This window comes from Astatotilapia calliptera, chromosome 16, assembly GCF_964374335.1.
Source record: "Astatotilapia calliptera chromosome 16, fAstCal68.1, whole genome shotgun sequence".
Lineage (NCBI taxonomy): Eukaryota > Metazoa > Chordata > Actinopteri > Cichliformes > Cichlidae > Astatotilapia > Astatotilapia calliptera.
Genome location: NC_137437.1, coordinates 23,207,431 through 23,225,508, shown reverse-complemented (window position 1 = coordinate 23,225,508; position 18,078 = coordinate 23,207,431). Strand labels below are relative to the sequence as shown.

The 18,078-nt window shown below is 42.5% G+C and overlaps 1 protein-coding gene across 1 annotated transcript; it reads right to left on the bottom strand.

Moving 5' to 3' along the window:
- Window positions 1-1,161: 1,161 nt before the first annotated feature.
- marchf4b (membrane associated ring-CH-type finger 4b) lies at window positions 1,162-12,411 on the bottom strand. The gene is made up of 4 exons (XM_026145845.2): window positions 10,957-12,411; window positions 4,820-4,975; window positions 3,650-3,842; window positions 1,162-1,762 (listed from the first exon to the last, which is right to left on the bottom strand). Exons 1-4 carry the CDS (start codon window positions 11,386-11,388, stop codon window positions 1,341-1,343), a joined length of 1,203 nt encoding a protein of 400 aa, XP_026001630.1. The 5' UTR covers window positions 11,389-12,411; the 3' UTR covers window positions 1,162-1,340.
- Between the last annotated feature and the right edge of the window lie 5,667 nt (window positions 12,412-18,078).

Genomic DNA, 18,078 nt, shown 5'->3' with positions numbered 1-18,078 from the left:
GTGTGATGTATGGAAGAAAAGGACACCATGGAGTGATGTACCGATTCCTTTTGAACTACTCCATATCTGAATTTGAGTACTTTAAGATTTGGATGCAGATCTAAACATTCAAAATATTTTCTTTGGTTAAATAAAATCTAAATTCAATCTGCAGTCACAGTAGGGAAACCAGTGTAGGAGCCTTTGAAAAGCTTGCTTCAAAGATGAGGACCAGGTCTGTGGCTGCTCACAGACAGTTGCATCTTTGGAGCAACCAGACAGTGAAATAAAAGTGATGAAATGGCAAGAAGACAGAGTCAGTGTGCAAAGGTTGGTAATTACATGCATACTCTTTGTGATAATACAGCAACTAACTGTGACAAATCAGTGAAAATCATAAAATGTGGTGTTGGTTTAATTTACAGATCGAGCAAGTGACCATGTCCTGCAAGGCTATCCTGAGGTCCTTTGCTGCACGTCTTCCTCTACTCTCGCTCCTTGCTTCACTGTACTATCTAGTAAAGGAAAAAATCACACTCAAAACAACAAAAAAGTAAAATTACAAATCTGTTGTTGTCTACAAAGAAAATCACATTAACTACTTATATTCAGAGCCCTGCTAGAATCTCACAGATCTGAAACTAAGAAATTCCTCTACAAATAGTCAGATAATTGCAAATGCAGTTGGTCCGAGCTGAACTGCAATTGTTTGGAGACAAGTTGCCACAAGTGTCCACCAGGAAACCTGTGCAATCACCCACATTTAGCCTGGTGGACAACTGTGCACAGAGTTTGAGGGTGTTGCACGCTTAACCTCTGGTTTCCACAACTGGTTGCAATAGGTCACTGAATGTGAATGGCATTCACTGGGCAACCACCTCATCACAAGGTAGGTTGGTGTCCTATTTTGACTCATGAGCAATACAGACCTACATGTGGAAGATGATTGCAGAGTGTACAGCATACTCAAAAACCCACCCACTGTGAACACACTACCCGTTAACTTTCTTTTTCGTTTGGTTGCTGCTGTTTTGGAGATGCTTGACAGGTTGCCAATAAGAAATTATAGCTGCTGTTAAGAAAAAAGTATAAAAACCACAGTACGTGGTTTCCCTACAGATTAACAATTCAAGCACATATTTTTGAACGTATCTGTCAAAATAACCATTTTCCAACCGATTCTGCAAATCAAACAACTTTGACTTTTATTCAATCAATGTAAGGACATCAGAGATGCATTTTCAAACAAACAAGATTGTGTTGATATTAATCCAGTGCAGTTAAGACAGGATCTTTTCTTCAGCTGTCAGCTGGTTCAAAAATCTCTCCCCTTCGTGTGAGATAAGGCCTCAACTGACTCTTCAGACTGTAGTAACCCTCATGACCAGCTCTCTTGTGCTATTGCTGGGTTGGCTGCGGGCCTCCGGCTGCCTCAGGTGGCTGAGCAGGTGGAGGATGTTGTATGGACAGTGTTGGTCTGGCACTGCGCTGCCGCTGTTGGGGTCCACGTGTGTTCCCACTCCTCCGGCGGCCGTCACCACGGTCGTGGAGGTGGAGCCGGCGGCAGTGGAGGCCACCACCATCAGCGAGGAGGTGGAGGTGGATACTCCTATCCCAGTCTGGTAGCCCTGGGTGGGCTGAGATAGAGTCCTGTCTACAGTAGTGTCCTTCAGGTCGTCGCTGTCCATCGATTTATCATAGTTCAGAACCTTCCACTGCTGGTTCACGGCCTGCCAGCGGTGGAAGATGCGAAACACAGAAGGTCCCTCGTGGACAATTAGTGCTGTGGAGATCAGAGCACCAGTTAGACAATGTCACAGTCGGGCTGCAGTCTTGAGATACACTACATCCCAGAACACTGGTAGACACACTGTGGTAAAGCGTGAAGAAAGTATTAGCTTTGGCAGTAACAGAACAAAACAACTCATCTTTAAAGTACTGCGCCACAAACCAGACATCAAATCTTTATTTCTTAGAAAAAGCAGGGACTGGATTTGGATTTAGGTTAAAAAAAAATAATGCATCCGTTCTGCAGCCTCGTTCGATAGCAGCTTATCTCAGATTCAAAATTGCTTATTGATTCATGTTCACTGAACTCAGCATCTGGAAAATTGAAATCCATCTGTAGCAAAGTTGTTTGGACCCCAATATTTTACTGCATGTTTTCCATTTTAAAGGCATGTAAAGGGAAATTCATCATGTATGGATCAGTCCACATTTAGCACTTATAACCATGTTTTTTAACACTACAATATAGTTTGCATCATGGAACATTACATGCAAAGTCCTTTTTTAGTGTTCAAGGTATTTGTTAACAACTTAAACATGATGATTTTATATAACTAATTCTAGTAACAAAATAATACATATTTTAAATAAAATATATCTAAATAGGAGGTATTGTAATAATTAAAAATACTGTGCACTCAAACACTTGAATGCTTTTAAATCTCCTTGTAACGGCATTAAATGCATTTTAATGGCATTACTTGCTTAAATGCTGCTTATAAAAAGGAGAAAGTAGGAGATTATTAAGTGTTACCACTACATATTGATCTTCAAGGAGTCTGCTAGTTGCTCGCCAACTACTTTATTACAGCAGTAATGTAATATTGCTGTTTAACAAGCCAATGACTACAGTTGCAGCAGCTGGAGTTTACTTATAAAATCCTGCCAGCTTTCCTCAACTCTGCTCCTCTCCCTCTCTAACTTTGTGGATAAGTGAAAGTCAGGTCTTTGCTCTTTAACATCCACCAGGTGACAAGTTAATCTCTGTAAAGTGCACCGTTAATGACTCCACAGTCAATCCTCCACAGCACCAAACCGGAGACAATCAATCACCTCTTCCTTACACCCTGCTGTCTACTGCAGTGGCACTTAGAGTCTCCTTAATGCGAGATGCCATCACACAGTTGTCCAAAACATGTGGGCCTCTGAGCGCCACAGGAGGACAGCAGGCTTAAATGCTATACATTTCAATCTGGACGCCCACGCACCAATGCAGGGAACTGTTAGAAATCCTTTGGTGCACCTATCTTTTATATATATATATATATATATATATATATATATATATATATATATATATATATATATATATATATATATATATATATATATAAAAGAAGAACAAAATCCCTCTTGTGTTATGACAGCACATAATGGTCTTTAACGTTTGGCTGAATTTGGCTCCGTAGCTTTTTATTATAGACTGAAATGCATTTTAATGTATGCAGTGAAAGCCACTTTAGCTGAATTTTGAACATTCAGCGTTCATGTTTAATTTATGATGTGAGCTTTGGTGCAGCATCTCAGCCTTGTGAATATAGAAACAGCGATAAAGACAACAACAAATAATCGTAGAGATTGACCAAACAATGCAATCAAATATTGATATGAAGCAGCTGACTTTGTGGTATGGATTAATTGCACTGAAACTGCCCGTGGAATTTACAGTTATTTGTAGGCAGCTGTTATGTATAATTACCCACTCTCCTGAGCACTTTTGACATTTACTTTTGCCTGTTGAATGCTCATGAATTAATGTGACCAGAGTGAAAAACACTCAATATAATTTTCAGTAGTAAAATGCTCAAACCCATTCAAAGAAGACGTAGAAATATTACATTCAGTTTGAAAAGTGATAAATCGCAACTGCTTAGCGCCTCACCGATGCAGACGACATCCATGAAGCCATACATGCCGTAGCAGATCTGGAAAAGCAGATCTTGACGCTGCCAGCGGGCTGACGGGCTAAAAGACGACCACACCAGCCAAGAGATGCTGGCCATCAGGAAGAGGGAGCCCAAGATAGCTGCTGCTATCTGCACCTTCTCTATCACTGTCAGAGAGATAGCCTGCCACTGCAAGAAGCAGAAGAAGTAGAAGGATTAGCGGTAGAGCTTAGGAGAAAATTGAGAAGCTAATCATAAACCAATTAATGTAAACATTCAGATTATAAGTTAATCGGGCTGAACTCAACAAAAAGACGAAGTCACACATCGCTCTCACCCTCGAAAACAGAAATCTGTGGCCTCTCATAACCCCATCAAATCACAGAAAAAGAAACTGCTTCTGCAATCCTTCTGTTCTAAACATCAGAGGGGAAAGGCCTGTTTAATTCAGATGCTTTCATTTTTTTCCACCCTGATTTTCTCAGTTTAGATTCTCCTTCTTTGGGTTGCTCTCTTTAGAGGTAGCCACAGCGGATCATCTGTCTCCATCACACCCTATCCCTAGCATCTTCTTCTGTCACACCAGTCCCCCCTGCATGTCCTCCCTCTTTTCCTCCTGCTTGGCAGCTCCATATTTAACATCCTTTGTCCACCCCAAACATCCTCTGAACATGACTGCCTTCCTTCCTCATTTCTCCCTCCCCAACCTCCTGCAACAATGGCACAGTTTCCACCCGCACCCTGCTGTTCAACAGCACCGGTGGCGGTCGTTAACCTGGATCTCGACCAATCTTATTGAAGAGCTGCATGTCTGATTTGGCAAAGATGCCCTTCCTGATGCAACCCTCCCCAACCCTTTATCTAGCCTTGGGACTGGTACTAGAAATATACTGGCTGGTCATCAGAGACCAGCTGGAGCTGCGGTTAATGCGTGTTTTCTTAATAAAAAACAAAACAAAACAAACAAAATATGACATGAAAACAAGTAACTCCATATAAGTGGTGTCATGCTCCTAATTACATAACAAAGGTTCTATGATTTGAGATTTTGCAGTGTTCAGTTAGACTGCCATTATCACCAAAAAACAAACAACTTGGTCATAATTTCCGAGCTGTAAATACACAGTGATATTTCTGAATTGGTGAACTTAACACCCACAGCTCACCTGTAGGGGGTTCTTGGTGCTGATGGCAATGACCTGATATTTGTAGTAGCAGAGTTCACAGGCCCAGGAGCCTCTCTCACTGATCCATTTGATGAGGCAGGGCTGGTGAGTGCAGCGCACTGACCCGCTGCACCGGCATGGGCTCAGGAGCTCCCCCTGCAGGAAACAGGCAGAATAAGTTAGTCCCTGCTAACCATGACAAGAGCTTCTCATAATTCAGCCAAAGTAAATGCATAAATGTTCTGCTCTGGTTTGAATATAACTTGATTTAATGGGCTGGTTAACATTGTTTAGATGACCATTTTATGGCCTTATACTACCTTCGTTGAGTACACTCTAAGAAGTGATTTATGATTCAGAAAAAATACCAGCTGACGGACCCTTTCTCTCCATCTTATTTACCTCTTGACGTAACCCCTTTACATACAATAATAAGTGCGTTACACTGTGTTTATATTTCTTGCACTTCTTTGTGTTGGCTTATTGATTTTCTGAGCGCTCTTTGTGCACTGCTAGGCACACACACACGCAGAGCACTTTGCATGCCTGTTACAGCAGAACAACAGATCAGGTGTGAAATGAAAGCTTTGCCTTACACCTAGTTGACAGGCAAAATGCTTGATTACTAGTACCGCTGAAAGTGGAGGATTAGTCACCGAAGCACCTGTGAAAGAGCAAACCCTAACAAAGCTGCAGCATACAGCACAAAGGGAGCAGACAAACCACAGCTCTTGACATCAGTAGAGCTGCTATAGACATTAACTATTTTATACTTACAGAAATGCAAAAGAAGCTCAAAATACTCGTTCTGGTCGACCTACATTTCTCTACAATTCACATAACAGTTCAGAGCTAGATCCAGTATCTGGTCTAGTTATCAGAGGATGGTTTCTTGACATCCTGTCCATCATAAAGTGACATTTTTGAAGGCACTGTTAGTCACTGAGGTTGTTAAAGGGCATTTCAAATCCCTTCTGTCAGCACGATGACAGCCACATACTGTATGATTAATGTGACCGGACAGCCGAATAAATGTTTGTGTTGCGGGTTTATTAAACTCTAGGTGGCACTGAACTATATCTTAAAGAGGTGGCTCTTATATCCTTTTTTAAAAATGACCTTCACTTTACCACCTTAAAGCAGCTGAAGTAAAGGTCTGCCTTCGCTCCCTGAACGGCTGCTCGGTGGTCAGACGTGTGAACCACATGAAAACATCACTGGTGTCAGGTGAGGGAGCAGAGATCAAGCTGCCTTATTTTTAGCCGTTTCCATCATGTTTTCAATCCAGCTGGATGTGACAAGATTTCAGAAAACCAAAGCATTTACTTTTTTTTTTCTTCCCCTCTCTCTGTCATATAGAAGGCTCGTAAATACTTAAAATGCAGCGAAACCATGAAGTTCACTAAATTTGACACCTCTCAGGGTTTTTTTTTCCATTTTGTACCAAGATGTGCTCAGCTATATTCTTCACTAGACATTCCTCTTAAGCCGTATTTAGCCTGAGGAACAGATGAGTTTTCTAATCTCTCACCCCAGGCTCTGAGCTCATTAAAATATATTACTAATCTTGTCATATTGGATATTGATGATGACCCATAAGATGTAGGCATGCCACCTTTTTAAGGTTCTGACCTGCACTTAAGAAACTTGGCTCTATAAAATTCATAGCAAGACCTTCTTGTACAGATATTTTAATCTTAATGAGAATGAACAAAGAGCCTGTAGTGAATGAACAAAAAGAAATTAGCCGGCTGTCTGCTGAAAGAAATCCCCAACACCCCTCCCCTTCCTTACTCTCTGAACTGAGCCACTGCATTTCTAAGGTATTTTTAATTCAGTATTTTCTCTCCATGTCTACCCTGAGTGCAAAAATTGTACGAAGCAGTGAACAGAGTAAAAAATGCAGCAAGTTTCCAAATGATTTCTCCACGTTGTTATTTAGCTGACACCTCTGACAGACGGAGCAGCACCCTGGTTGAAGAGAAGAGAGGAAAAAGCAGGGAGTTAGGGGAGAAAAGGCCCATCTACAGATGGCCAGGGTGGGAGTGTATTGGCAGGAGGACCAGAACACTTCTGTCGTGTCCAGAGGGACTCGGGCCACTCACTGTGACTGGCCTGATGGCAGCCAAGAGCCAAAACCTAGATCACTCCAATACAACAGAGGCTGGAGGGAGCGCAAGAGAGACCGATAACAAACGTGGCACCAAAGCCCACGCATGGAGAAAGTGATAACTAAATGTCCTTTTGTTGATCAAACAGCAATAATCAGTGAAAAGAAGCCCAACACAATGGAGCAACATATTAAAAAGATATGGCTGTGTTATTTCACATCTCTGTGCTGCATTTTCCCAAAACACCTCCCTACAAGTCATTTTCTCCTTAGAAAATTGGATTCCCTCGCAATGTATATAATGGCATAAAAATAAATTAGAGGTGGCTATTCACATTTTCTTAAGGGTCTCGAATCAATGCAAGTGAACTCCATTAACTCTGAGCAAGGAAAAGCTGTGCTATGATAATCTGGCTCGCACAGAAGCAGAATGAAGGAGGATTTGTACAATGATGCCCAATAACAATCAGTCCGCGGGCTTTTCTTCTTTAAGAACCTGCAAAACTGCCGGGAAAAATTTTCATCTATAAACGTAACCATATTAAACCAATTACAAGGAAAATAAGAGCAATAAGTGAAAAATGAGGCAGAAGGCCAATAATATTTAAGTTTATTTAGTTATGATGACTGATCGTAAAATATATGCAGAGGGATGTTCCACTGAGTGCTGATTTTATGGGAACCATCGGGCCTACAGTGGCGGTTAATGACTCTTTAAAAGGTAATTGAATAAAAAGAGAAACTAGGGTTTCTAATTTATGTTCATGAATTTACAGCCTCTGAAAACAGACTTTAGCAATGCCAAAAAAATAAATGAATAAATAAAATCTAACATTTTGGCAACTTGTTTATATCCCATTTCCAACGAACGGGCAAGCAACATATGATGGAACAGAGCAAACTTCAGCACTGTGGGGTCATACAGAAAGAATGATGCTGACGTGACCCCTGGAGGCTTCTTGTTGTGCCTCAGACACAACACACTCTGCAAGTGCATTATCTGTGCTCAGGAGAAAAAGCAAACACATATTTCTACCCAAGCAACAGGCACCCGCACAGTTTCAACATCCAACTGACGTGAAGACAACAGTAGGAGGATTGCCTCAAAGAGCACTTCGGTAACCTTCGTACGTGGAAAATATTCCACAATTTTTCCTTTGCATTACTTAAAAAAAACAATAAACTTCTTTTTTGAAGTATGTGCATAACACGAATGTATCGTGGGAAAATCTATGACCTGAAAACTGCACATTCTTTGAGTGACGAGGTCGAGATTAAGTCTGAAAGCAGGAGCCTGAATAAAGCAAGCTACCGAGAGCGCTCTGTAAAGCTTCTCAGTGACCTTTAGCTAAAAGGAAGCAATAGTGGGCTGAAATACAGTATGTATGTCTCAAGTTAGCTGTTTAGAAAAAAAGAAGAAGAAAAAGATGAATAACCCGAGGTGCAGAGGTGAAAGACATGAATTCATGCAGTTTCATCTGATATTGGCTTCGTTTTTCATTATATTGTTCGCAGTATGTGTCTTACAGAGTGGATTATATTTTCCAGTCAATTCTGATAAAATAGGCTGATATATAAATTTATATGTCACCTGAAAGAGTTATTCTTTGGTTCTTCCTTACCAAACTGGCCATAAAATTCAAGAGAGGAAAAACAACTCTACAAAACAGTCCAGTCTGTAAATTGTGCTATCGAGACTATGTGTTCAGTGTTTCTTGTTACTGCAGAGAGGAGGTAATATCAGAGAGATTTTTTTTAAAAGGCATTGTCTCATGGCATACCTTAAAAGTTACCATTACAATCACCAGTACCTCTTAAAATCCACATTTTTGGAAATTCCCTATAGAACTCCCTGAATTTAAAAGGAAAATGTGAAATCCTTAAAACCAGAAGTACTTCTGGTTGTGAATCTCACCTCAAGGAAAACGGCACTTATAACTCTGACAGGTATCCGATTACATGGACTTATTACATTGTTTGGTGTCATATTAAATCACAGTGCAATCATTTTTCAATGGCTGCCTCTCCTAGGCACTCAAGACTCTTTTCTAGTGGGATGCTTGAGGAAAGCGATGTCTTTCACTCCCTTCTTTACTCTGTCTTGCCTATCTCAGCCTTGGGGATGGAAGTGTTTTGGAGGTGGGTTGTCAGATCAGATACTGGCTGCTTTGGTCTATGTGACATCCTGAAGGCTAAGGAAGAATAGAGGATAACTAATGTCCCCACTGCCTGTATCACAGAGCGATACACAGAAAGTCCACTCATCCCTCTTTTTTTAAATGGAGCCTCATTCTCCTTGTACCCATTTACACCTCAGCAGATCCATATCTGGACTTCACCCAAGCCAACAACTCAGACAACAAGAAGAGGAAAGCTGGCAAAAGATAAAAACTTGCATAATGATAAGACAGCATGAAATCAAGTGCTATTGACTTGCTGCAATGTCTCAAGGAAGCATTAATGAGATGTGTTGGAGGAGGCCATGGGAAATACTGCAAATTTTCAAGGCAGTGTTTTGTATGCAGTGCAGCATGTGCTGACTATCCATGGAGTTTGGGGAGAAAAAAACAAAAAACCAAGGATGAAGCCTTGTCTTCCAATCTCATAACTAGACCCCATGTCAGTAATAATTACAAAGTCTGAGCTCAGAGGTGGAATGATGCACAAAATTGCTCTTGGAGTAATTAGTTGATGAAATACAGAAAGATCATAGGCTATACACTGTGCAATGACCATGAAATGATGCAGTAAATCTTCCGCTTAAAGGAAAAGCAACTGTGAGTGCAGACTGTCGGATAAAAAAATGATGTTCTACACCTCGGTTATCTTGCTTCTTGATTTTTTTTTTTATAACCTCTCTACCTCCACTACCAACAGGCGAGGTGTGACATATTTGTCAACGTGCTCTCAAAAGCTCTGTCAAACAGTGTAACTAATGTGCCTGCAAATTGCTAAGTGTCTGCCTCTCTGATATAATTTAATGTTATTTCTTCGTGGCCATCTTTTCACATTTTCCTCTTCTGATTGATGTACTGTGACATTATCATCAATATGGCCCCAAAGGCGGAGGCAAGCGGTGTGATTAACTTGAAGGCTCTCTTCCATCTGCTTTGTGCACGTTATTATTATGTTGCCGTTTCCAGGTGGTGTGCGTGAGAGGCAGACTGAGAGGTATTTTTTATTTATTTTTTTATTTTCCATGCATATAATGCCTCGATGTGAATTCAGTGTTTGGCTATAATGAGTTGTTACGGCATCCCTGCATATCCTCCACACTTGTCAGCCACTGGGACAAGGTCTTTCATTATCCTCCCACTGCTAGCTTTAGCTGTCTTTTCAAGCCATGCAATGGGATGAGTGCAAGATGCAGTGGGGCCCTATGCTCAGAGAGCTCTAGCCCTGCAGCTGCCAGTATTGGGGTCGTTCCTTAAATAATTTTGAAAGTAAGATTACACTATTCTCGATTTTCCACACAAAAAAGCACCTAAGTGTCATGTAATTATAGTTAATAGCATTAAACCTTAAATATTGGCATAATCATGCGAGGTCTCTTTTATACTCTTTACCACAAAGTTGGCAATAAAAACAGACCAAAGAACACCTTTCAGGAAAATCTTGTAGCTAGAACAAGGCTCAATTGTGCTGCACCAGCCAAACTGCAACTGATGAGTTACTGTAATGCGACTCATGCTGAGTTGTAGACCACCAACACTGCTGGCTGCCCTAACAAGACACTACTAGTGTTTTTCTTCTTCACTGTATAAATAAAACCTGAGCAGTGCACCCTCATCTAATGAAAAGTCTGCAAAATGTGCAACATTTCCAACACCTGATCCGGCCACTCGGCGGAAGGACTTGTTGCTACAGTTAACCTATGCTCCTCCAGAGCAGCAGCACCAGATTGCATTGTGTTACAAACCCCAGGAGAGCAGGTGTGGGTGAGTTATTATTAATTGATGGAGGAGGCTGACATTGCATGGCATTAATCTAATTTAAACATGCAGGTGGACATTTTTCCTTCACTTACATGCTCTGGTCCCTGGAAGCAGATCCTACACACAGGCGTCCTGAAGCCACTTTCCGTGTAGCTTGTGAGAGAGAACCTCTCCTCCAGTTTGCCCTTTGAGCAGTCATCGGAGGAGCTGCTGCAGCCGCGCAGGGCCGCCGACAGCTCTGCAGCATCGACCCAGCCCGCCACCGGCCGCTCTGCACCCGGTGGCTCGGTGGCTCCCGCAGCAGGCTGGGCAGTTCGGTCCCCGGGGTGCTGGTGGCTCCGCGTTAACGTGTTGTTGTTCTCGGGGACGGTGACGCTTGTTTCATGGCTTTCCGAAGCCTGGCCGCTCATGGGGGTCAGCGGAGGAAGCGTTGTCGGCGGCGCCGGTGGCCCGAGCAGGAGCACCCTCAGGTCACCAAGCAGGACGCAACAGCGGCTCTTCAGCATGCCCTGTCTGCGCAGCATCAGGCTGTTTCCGGCCAGAAACTCACAGTACCATCCAAAGGTGATGGAAGAAAACAGTATGTACTCTATGCGTCCCCGTCATAAGCAAACACTTCTTCATATGTGGTGGGATGGGATAGTGGGGGCTGAGGTGCGTCTTCCAGCGCTTGTTTGGTTTCAAAGCAGCCTTTTAAGATTTTTTCTTTTCTTTTTAAATCCACTTTATTTAGGTTGGGTGCTTTTTATTGTCTTCCCACGAGGGTGTGGATATAAAATGCAAAAAAATCCCTCCTATGCAAACAAGTGTCTGAAGCCATTAGCCTAAGTTCAATGAATGAAACGGCTATTAGAGGAAAGTCAAATATGAGACTGATAGGAATATGCATTCAAGTAATAAGGTTATGGCCCGCTCACTCAGTGTCCACTGTCATTTCATGGCCTTAATAGTCTGCCTGTTCTCTACAACATAAACTATCTCGACGGGCTTCTCCCTCCGGATTCGCGACGTGTGCAGAGACCAAGATTTGAATCTGCCTTTGGTTCAAAGAACTGAGATAGAGAACAAAATGTCAGCGCTCAATCTTAAAATTAGAAATTAAAAATAAAATCCAGCCACAACAACGAAAGCCACGCTTTAAAACCGGTGGAGCTGTCGACGTCCTGTAAGCTTTTCACACCACGTTAAGTCGATCGATGGCGTGCCATGTTAGGGAAGCGAAAAAATCTGTCTTACCTGGCGAGCTACACCGATTTCTACACGACTCACAGTCTCGGTTTTTTTTTTCCCCCCCATAGATTTTCAGCCAGACTGCAGGTCGCTGGCAAGTCTCAGTGAGGTTTACATCCCTAATTATCGAATTTCCAAGCAAGCAGGAGGGTTTAAATCCGTCCGTTTAAATCCAACGCGATGGTCGGACTGTCCTGCTCCGGGTGAAAGCATCCGTAGCCCCGGATTCTCCTGTGATCATTGGCTGCTGAACTGGTGCTGCAGCTTCAGCACCATGATTCCTGGGACAGCTCCCAGACGCCACACGTCACCACCGCACAGTGATGCAAGCAGCCAACTCATTACTACAACTGTGGACGGAGACAAATATGCTTCCTTATTTGTTTCAGGGATACAAGGAGACGTTAAGTTAAAGGTGACACCGGTGTTTGTTTTATCTTATTTTAAGGGGGTAGGTGTTTTCTGCCTTTACACCTGGCAAAAAGAGGCGAAACTAAAGTTGTGGATTCCCTTTAATTATTAAAAGAATCCAGTTATCACACAGCACAAATTTAGCAGAAATATCACACAGCACAAATAATTTAGCAGAAATGATTAGTAATATCTCAGGTAAATGGTGTAGTTGTGTGGCATGGATAAATAGGGTGAAAGAGGATACAATATTGCAAATCATCAAGTATGAACAAGGAAAAGGGGGAGGTGCAGGGTTAGATGACAAATTTAAAAATGCGTCTGATTTTAAGCAGTATAGCAATAAAAAGATGCATAAAACAAATGTTCAAACCAAGTTGTGAAAGACAAATTATAATGAGAATCTTAAGAAAAAGTAGCACGACTGTCTTAATCTGTTTTCTTTAAAAAAAATAATCAATTATTCATTTGGTTCCCAAGTGGAAGAAAAAAAAAACCCCCAATCCATCAACCACTTCCATCACAAATCCCACGATGATTTATTAATATTTGTAATAATTAAACAAAATAACATACAGATGTTATTCAGAGTGAGCCAAAGATTTTCCTGGTAGTTTGACATTAAAGATGACACATTCGAATTACACTATACTACTGGGTAGTTTCTTTTTCTTCTTCTTTAAGCTGCTCCCTTTAGGGAGATCAGCTGATCGTCCGCTTACATCTCAGGGTGAGATGTAAGCGGTGGGAGATGTAAGATGGGATAGGGCCTATCCCACCTTCCTCTGTCACACAAACCCTCTGCGTGTCCTCCTACACTACATCCATGATTCTCTGCTGTGCTCTTCCTCTTCTCCTCCTTTCTGGCATCTTTTTCTAATATATCAACTTTCCCTACCCTGCACATGTCCAAGCCATCTCAACATTTTCTCCCTCTAACTTTGCCTTCAAACCGCTCGACCTGGCCTGTCCCTCTGATAAACTCACTTCTAATTCTGTCTATCTTGGTCACTCCCAATGAAAATTTAACATCTTCAGCTCCGACACGTCTTTTTGGCACTGGCACCACATCCAAGCCATTCATCAGTCTTGCTTCTACTTCCTCATCACTTCAGTGCATACCTCCACCTCTCCAGGCTCTCCTTTTCCTCACTCCTACCACACACCTCACCACTATCTCGCTGTTAGATGTCCTGCACCACCCTCACATACAAAGTTCCTCTCTCATTACTTTCTTTAATGCAGCTCCTTCGGTCCTTTATACTTTTTATTCTACTGGGTAGTAATTTAAATCTAAGAAAAAGCAGTCACTAACTACCAACAAATGCAGCAGAATAAAAAGTATAATACGTTTAGCTGTAATGCGGTGGAGTAGAAATAGCATCAAAAATACTCAAAGTATTTTAAAGTTGCTACTTCAGAAAATTGCCTTGGTTAATTTTTTTTTGACAAAAGAGAACAACTCCAGGGAAGCTGGGTAGACAAAGGGTGAGCAATTATCCGGCTTGTCAGGGCAGCTGTGCAGCTTGATTGAACAATTGAAATGAACACACCTGTGACTGGACCCTGTCAGCCAACTGAAATGTGTTTTTTAGGGGGGGTTGTCAGAATTTGTATGACTGTGGTCAAGCTGGTGGCCATGGGGTGAGCATTTAATGGATTGCCAACAGTAAACTGACACATTAAACTGGCACCTCTCACTCCTGCTGCTTTTCTATTCTGGCAGATAATTGCCAGTGATTGCTCTTACATCGCATCTCAGGTGCAAAGTAGTGCCTGATTAAAGTGCTGTTGAAAATAAGCCAACCGTCATTTTGGACTTTTTGAGAAAAACAGCAGACACAAACTAAGATTATATAACAGCAGAGGTGGAGTAAGTAATTAGGCCTTTTCTTAAAAGTCCCACTTTACTTGGAAAAAAAATGTTTGTATGTTTGATCCTCTCTGGGAACAATTCAGTTTTACACCTCTGCTGAAAAGTTTCCCCTGAGCTCGACACCTCCAGGCAGGATTTGTGGCATCACATCTGGTTTGGGAGTCAGTTTTTGTCTTATAGATAGCTAAGAGCTGACTTTCACTGATGTAGGAGATATCCCTTAGTTAATGGTTAAACTTTTGAGACAAACTTTTTTTTTTTTTTGCCTGTCCCGTTTGGCTATTTTGCCATCAGAATTATTGTCTAAAGGCGAAGAAAGATGCCCAACGGATTTATTTTACCAAATTGACCATCCCAGCCTTGCCGTAATGGTCCATTTGATTCACCTTTTGTTTATTTTATTTTCACTTGCTGAATACGGGACAGACTTAACTGGGGGAAAGAAGGGGAGAAAGAAAGAGGGAAAGAAAAAGAGCTGAGAAGAGGGACGGGGGAGAAGGGCAAAAGACAAAAACCAACAGAATAAGCAGAGAAAAAAAATGCATATATCGATCACCTGGATCACCTGTTGAGAAAGAAAAAAGAAAACAAGCAGAAGAGAACAAGAGTAATAGAATAAACAACATCACAATGATATATGGGAATATGACAGTAAATACTAAATGTTAAACATTATTGTGCAGCACATAAGATCAACAGAACACAGTGTGCTTTGAGGTAGGAGCCAAAAAGGGTGTAGTTTGTGTGTGTGATCACCCGTTTGTACACCTGTGAGCATGGACGCGCTTGTTTTTTTAAAAGGTTCCTTCATGTAATGATCTGCTAGAGGGTGTGGGGGGGCCACAGCCCCGTCCTCCAGGGCATGAAGCAGGTATGGAGGAGATCAAAACTCCAGACATCCAGAGGCCCCCAGAACACAAGAGACCAAGGAAGACCAACAGAGGGGCAGCTGCGCCACTGTCCCAGAAAGAGCTGAGGAGAGTCCCAGATGAGGGCTCACTCAGCAGCCGCAGAGCAGAAGCCAGGGGGAGTTGCAGTGACACGCCCGTGAGCTCCGCCGGCAGCCAGCTGTGCCTGAGTGACCGAGCCCCAGGCCGAGAGGCCGGGGGCACCCCACCTCCGAAGTGGCCCGAGCGAGCCCCAGGCTCCAGGCCCCGATAAGCGGCCGCCAAGGAGTGAGCCGGTGTGTACCTGGACGCCCATCCCCGGACACAAAGAACCACCAACGCACCGATGTCTGAGGGAGTCCGCCACCGGCAGGGGAAGTGGTGGTAGGGGGAGATAGGCCTCCAAACCTTGGAGGGCCTGAGATGTCCCCAGAGAGGTGGCGCCTGACACCCAACCTGACATATAGACACAGACATACAGGCACACACAGATACAAACATCCATTCCCACCCTCATGCTCTCATATGCACTTACTCCACACTCAACCAACGTGGAGACAGACATGAAGAGACGCTGTACACACGATCACACTCCCCAAGCGTACTCTACGAACCGGGTCTAGGTACCCTTGCCCCTGGAGGGGGGAACTGCACCCAGACCCAGGTGGTGTTTCCCTTTTCCCTGCGGTGGGGAGAGGCAGACCGCCCCGACTCCGCAGCAGCAGGGAGGCCCCACACTCCAGACCCCAGTCGGACGGCCAACTCCTCCTCCCAGCCCCCCCGCTCCAGCAGGCCGCAGAGAACGGGAGTGAGAGAAGACTCCAAACCTCCCTCCACCCGCTCATTGTAGTGTTGATGCATGTGTGTTCTAAGGTGCATTTAAAACCCAGGAGGGCATGGAGCTACCTGCCAGAGAGCAGCAGGTAAGTTGAGACAAACTTTAAAGCGCTGATCAAACATAGCTAAGGAAGAAGAGGCTGACATTATCTTCAAAAGACATGAAGTTAAATAAGAAATTTCTTCAGTACTTGAAATAAAACTTTTTTTTCTCTCTCTTTTTTTTAACAGTTTCAAACATAACCATGAAGAAAAAGAGCCAGAAACAAAACTTTGGGGAGCGTGCATGGCCAGTGCTTTGTGACACCACCTCTGACAAGTACCATATGCTTGTAAATGCAGCTCGTAGTCAGCTAAGAGGCTTTTAGTTCATGTGTGGGGGGTTTTTCCACCCATTCTTCCCTCAAAATTCTTCGAGCTCTGTAGATTTTAGGGCTGTCTTGCATGAACTACACTTCTGAGGTGAATTTTTTGATGGTGTTTCAGCTGGAGGACTGTGATGGCCATGGCTTGGCCCTTTTGAAGCACTCCATTGTAGAATTTTAGATGTGTTTGGGGTTATTATCCTGTTGCAGGAGTTATCCTCTTTTCATCTTCAGCTGTTTTTTTTTTTTTTTGAACAGACAGTATGATGTGTTGGCTTGCTGAATTTGCTGCTATTCACTGGGATCCATTCTACCTTTTACCAGGAAATGTTATAGCTACAAAATTCTGGTGCTGAATTTTGTTAGGAGACCTCAGAAATTTGTTTTCTGATGGTTTTTCTGGGAAAAAACTCATATTTGTACACATGTATCTGTATACCCATCACCCAGCACTTGAGACTCAGACAAAGCTTCTTTAAATCTTTAAAGTGGACTTATTATGCTCTTTACAATATTTTGTCACGCAGATCCTGTGCAGTGCCATGTATAAAATATAGGCAACGTTACTAAATGAAACCCTTTTTGGTTTGTTAGAGGTAACCAATCAGAAGGAAAAAATGCCTTAAAGGAAGATGATGAACTGACGGACGCTGGTGCAAGCTGAACCACGCTTGGAATAAAACAAATGGGTCATTCTATGTCAAATTATTGTTGTGCTTCTACTTGATTTGCCAAAAAATGTTATAACATATACAATGATTGCTAATATATCAAAATACTCCATCAGGTACTTCCAGCATGTTCTTTCATATCGAGGTATTTTCTGAACATGAATACACCAAAAGCGATTAAAGATCAAAGCCTGAAAATTTGACTGGTCATTCTCTGCATAAAATCAAATCAGGATCTGTAATTTGGGACACGACACACATATCAAAAAATGTCTGAATACTGGCTGATTAAATAAACCCATTTTGTGTGCACAGACATTGCCAAAAGACTCTAATAATTCAAGTACAAGTACCAATGCAATTTTGTACATAAATATGGCAAAACAATTAAGAGTAATGGGAAAAAGGATTTAGGTGTTCACTTCATGTGAGTAGTCCTGCAAGGCAAGGTTTCCTTGTCTACTTGGTGTGATTGGTAGTCTAACACAAGACCCTAAACCATTGAACCTGACAGCCATGAAGGGATCAGGCAATCAGCGTCCTGACTGCCACAACGAATGCTGCAATTATTTTGATATCCATGAAAATTCTACATTGTTGTGTTTTAATGCCCCTTGGTATATTTTAATTTGACCTGTCTTGAAATCTAAGTAGAGTAAGTCTCAAAAATGAAACATTTTCTCTTTTCCTCATTCTTAACTCTCCTTGTCAGTGTGTGTGAATGAGTTAACCCTGACTTTGTGTTTCAGGGGTAGGATTACTCCTCGGGTCTTTGCCCTCTGGGCTCATGCACCTTCTTCCTCGCCTGTTCATCATCATCTGCTATTTAAGGCTGAAGAAGTGCTCCGGTCGATCCCAGATTGTTGCATGAACTGTTCTAGTGTGGTTCATCTCCTGATGCTTCGTTCACATGTTCTGCTGTTCTTGAACTCATTAA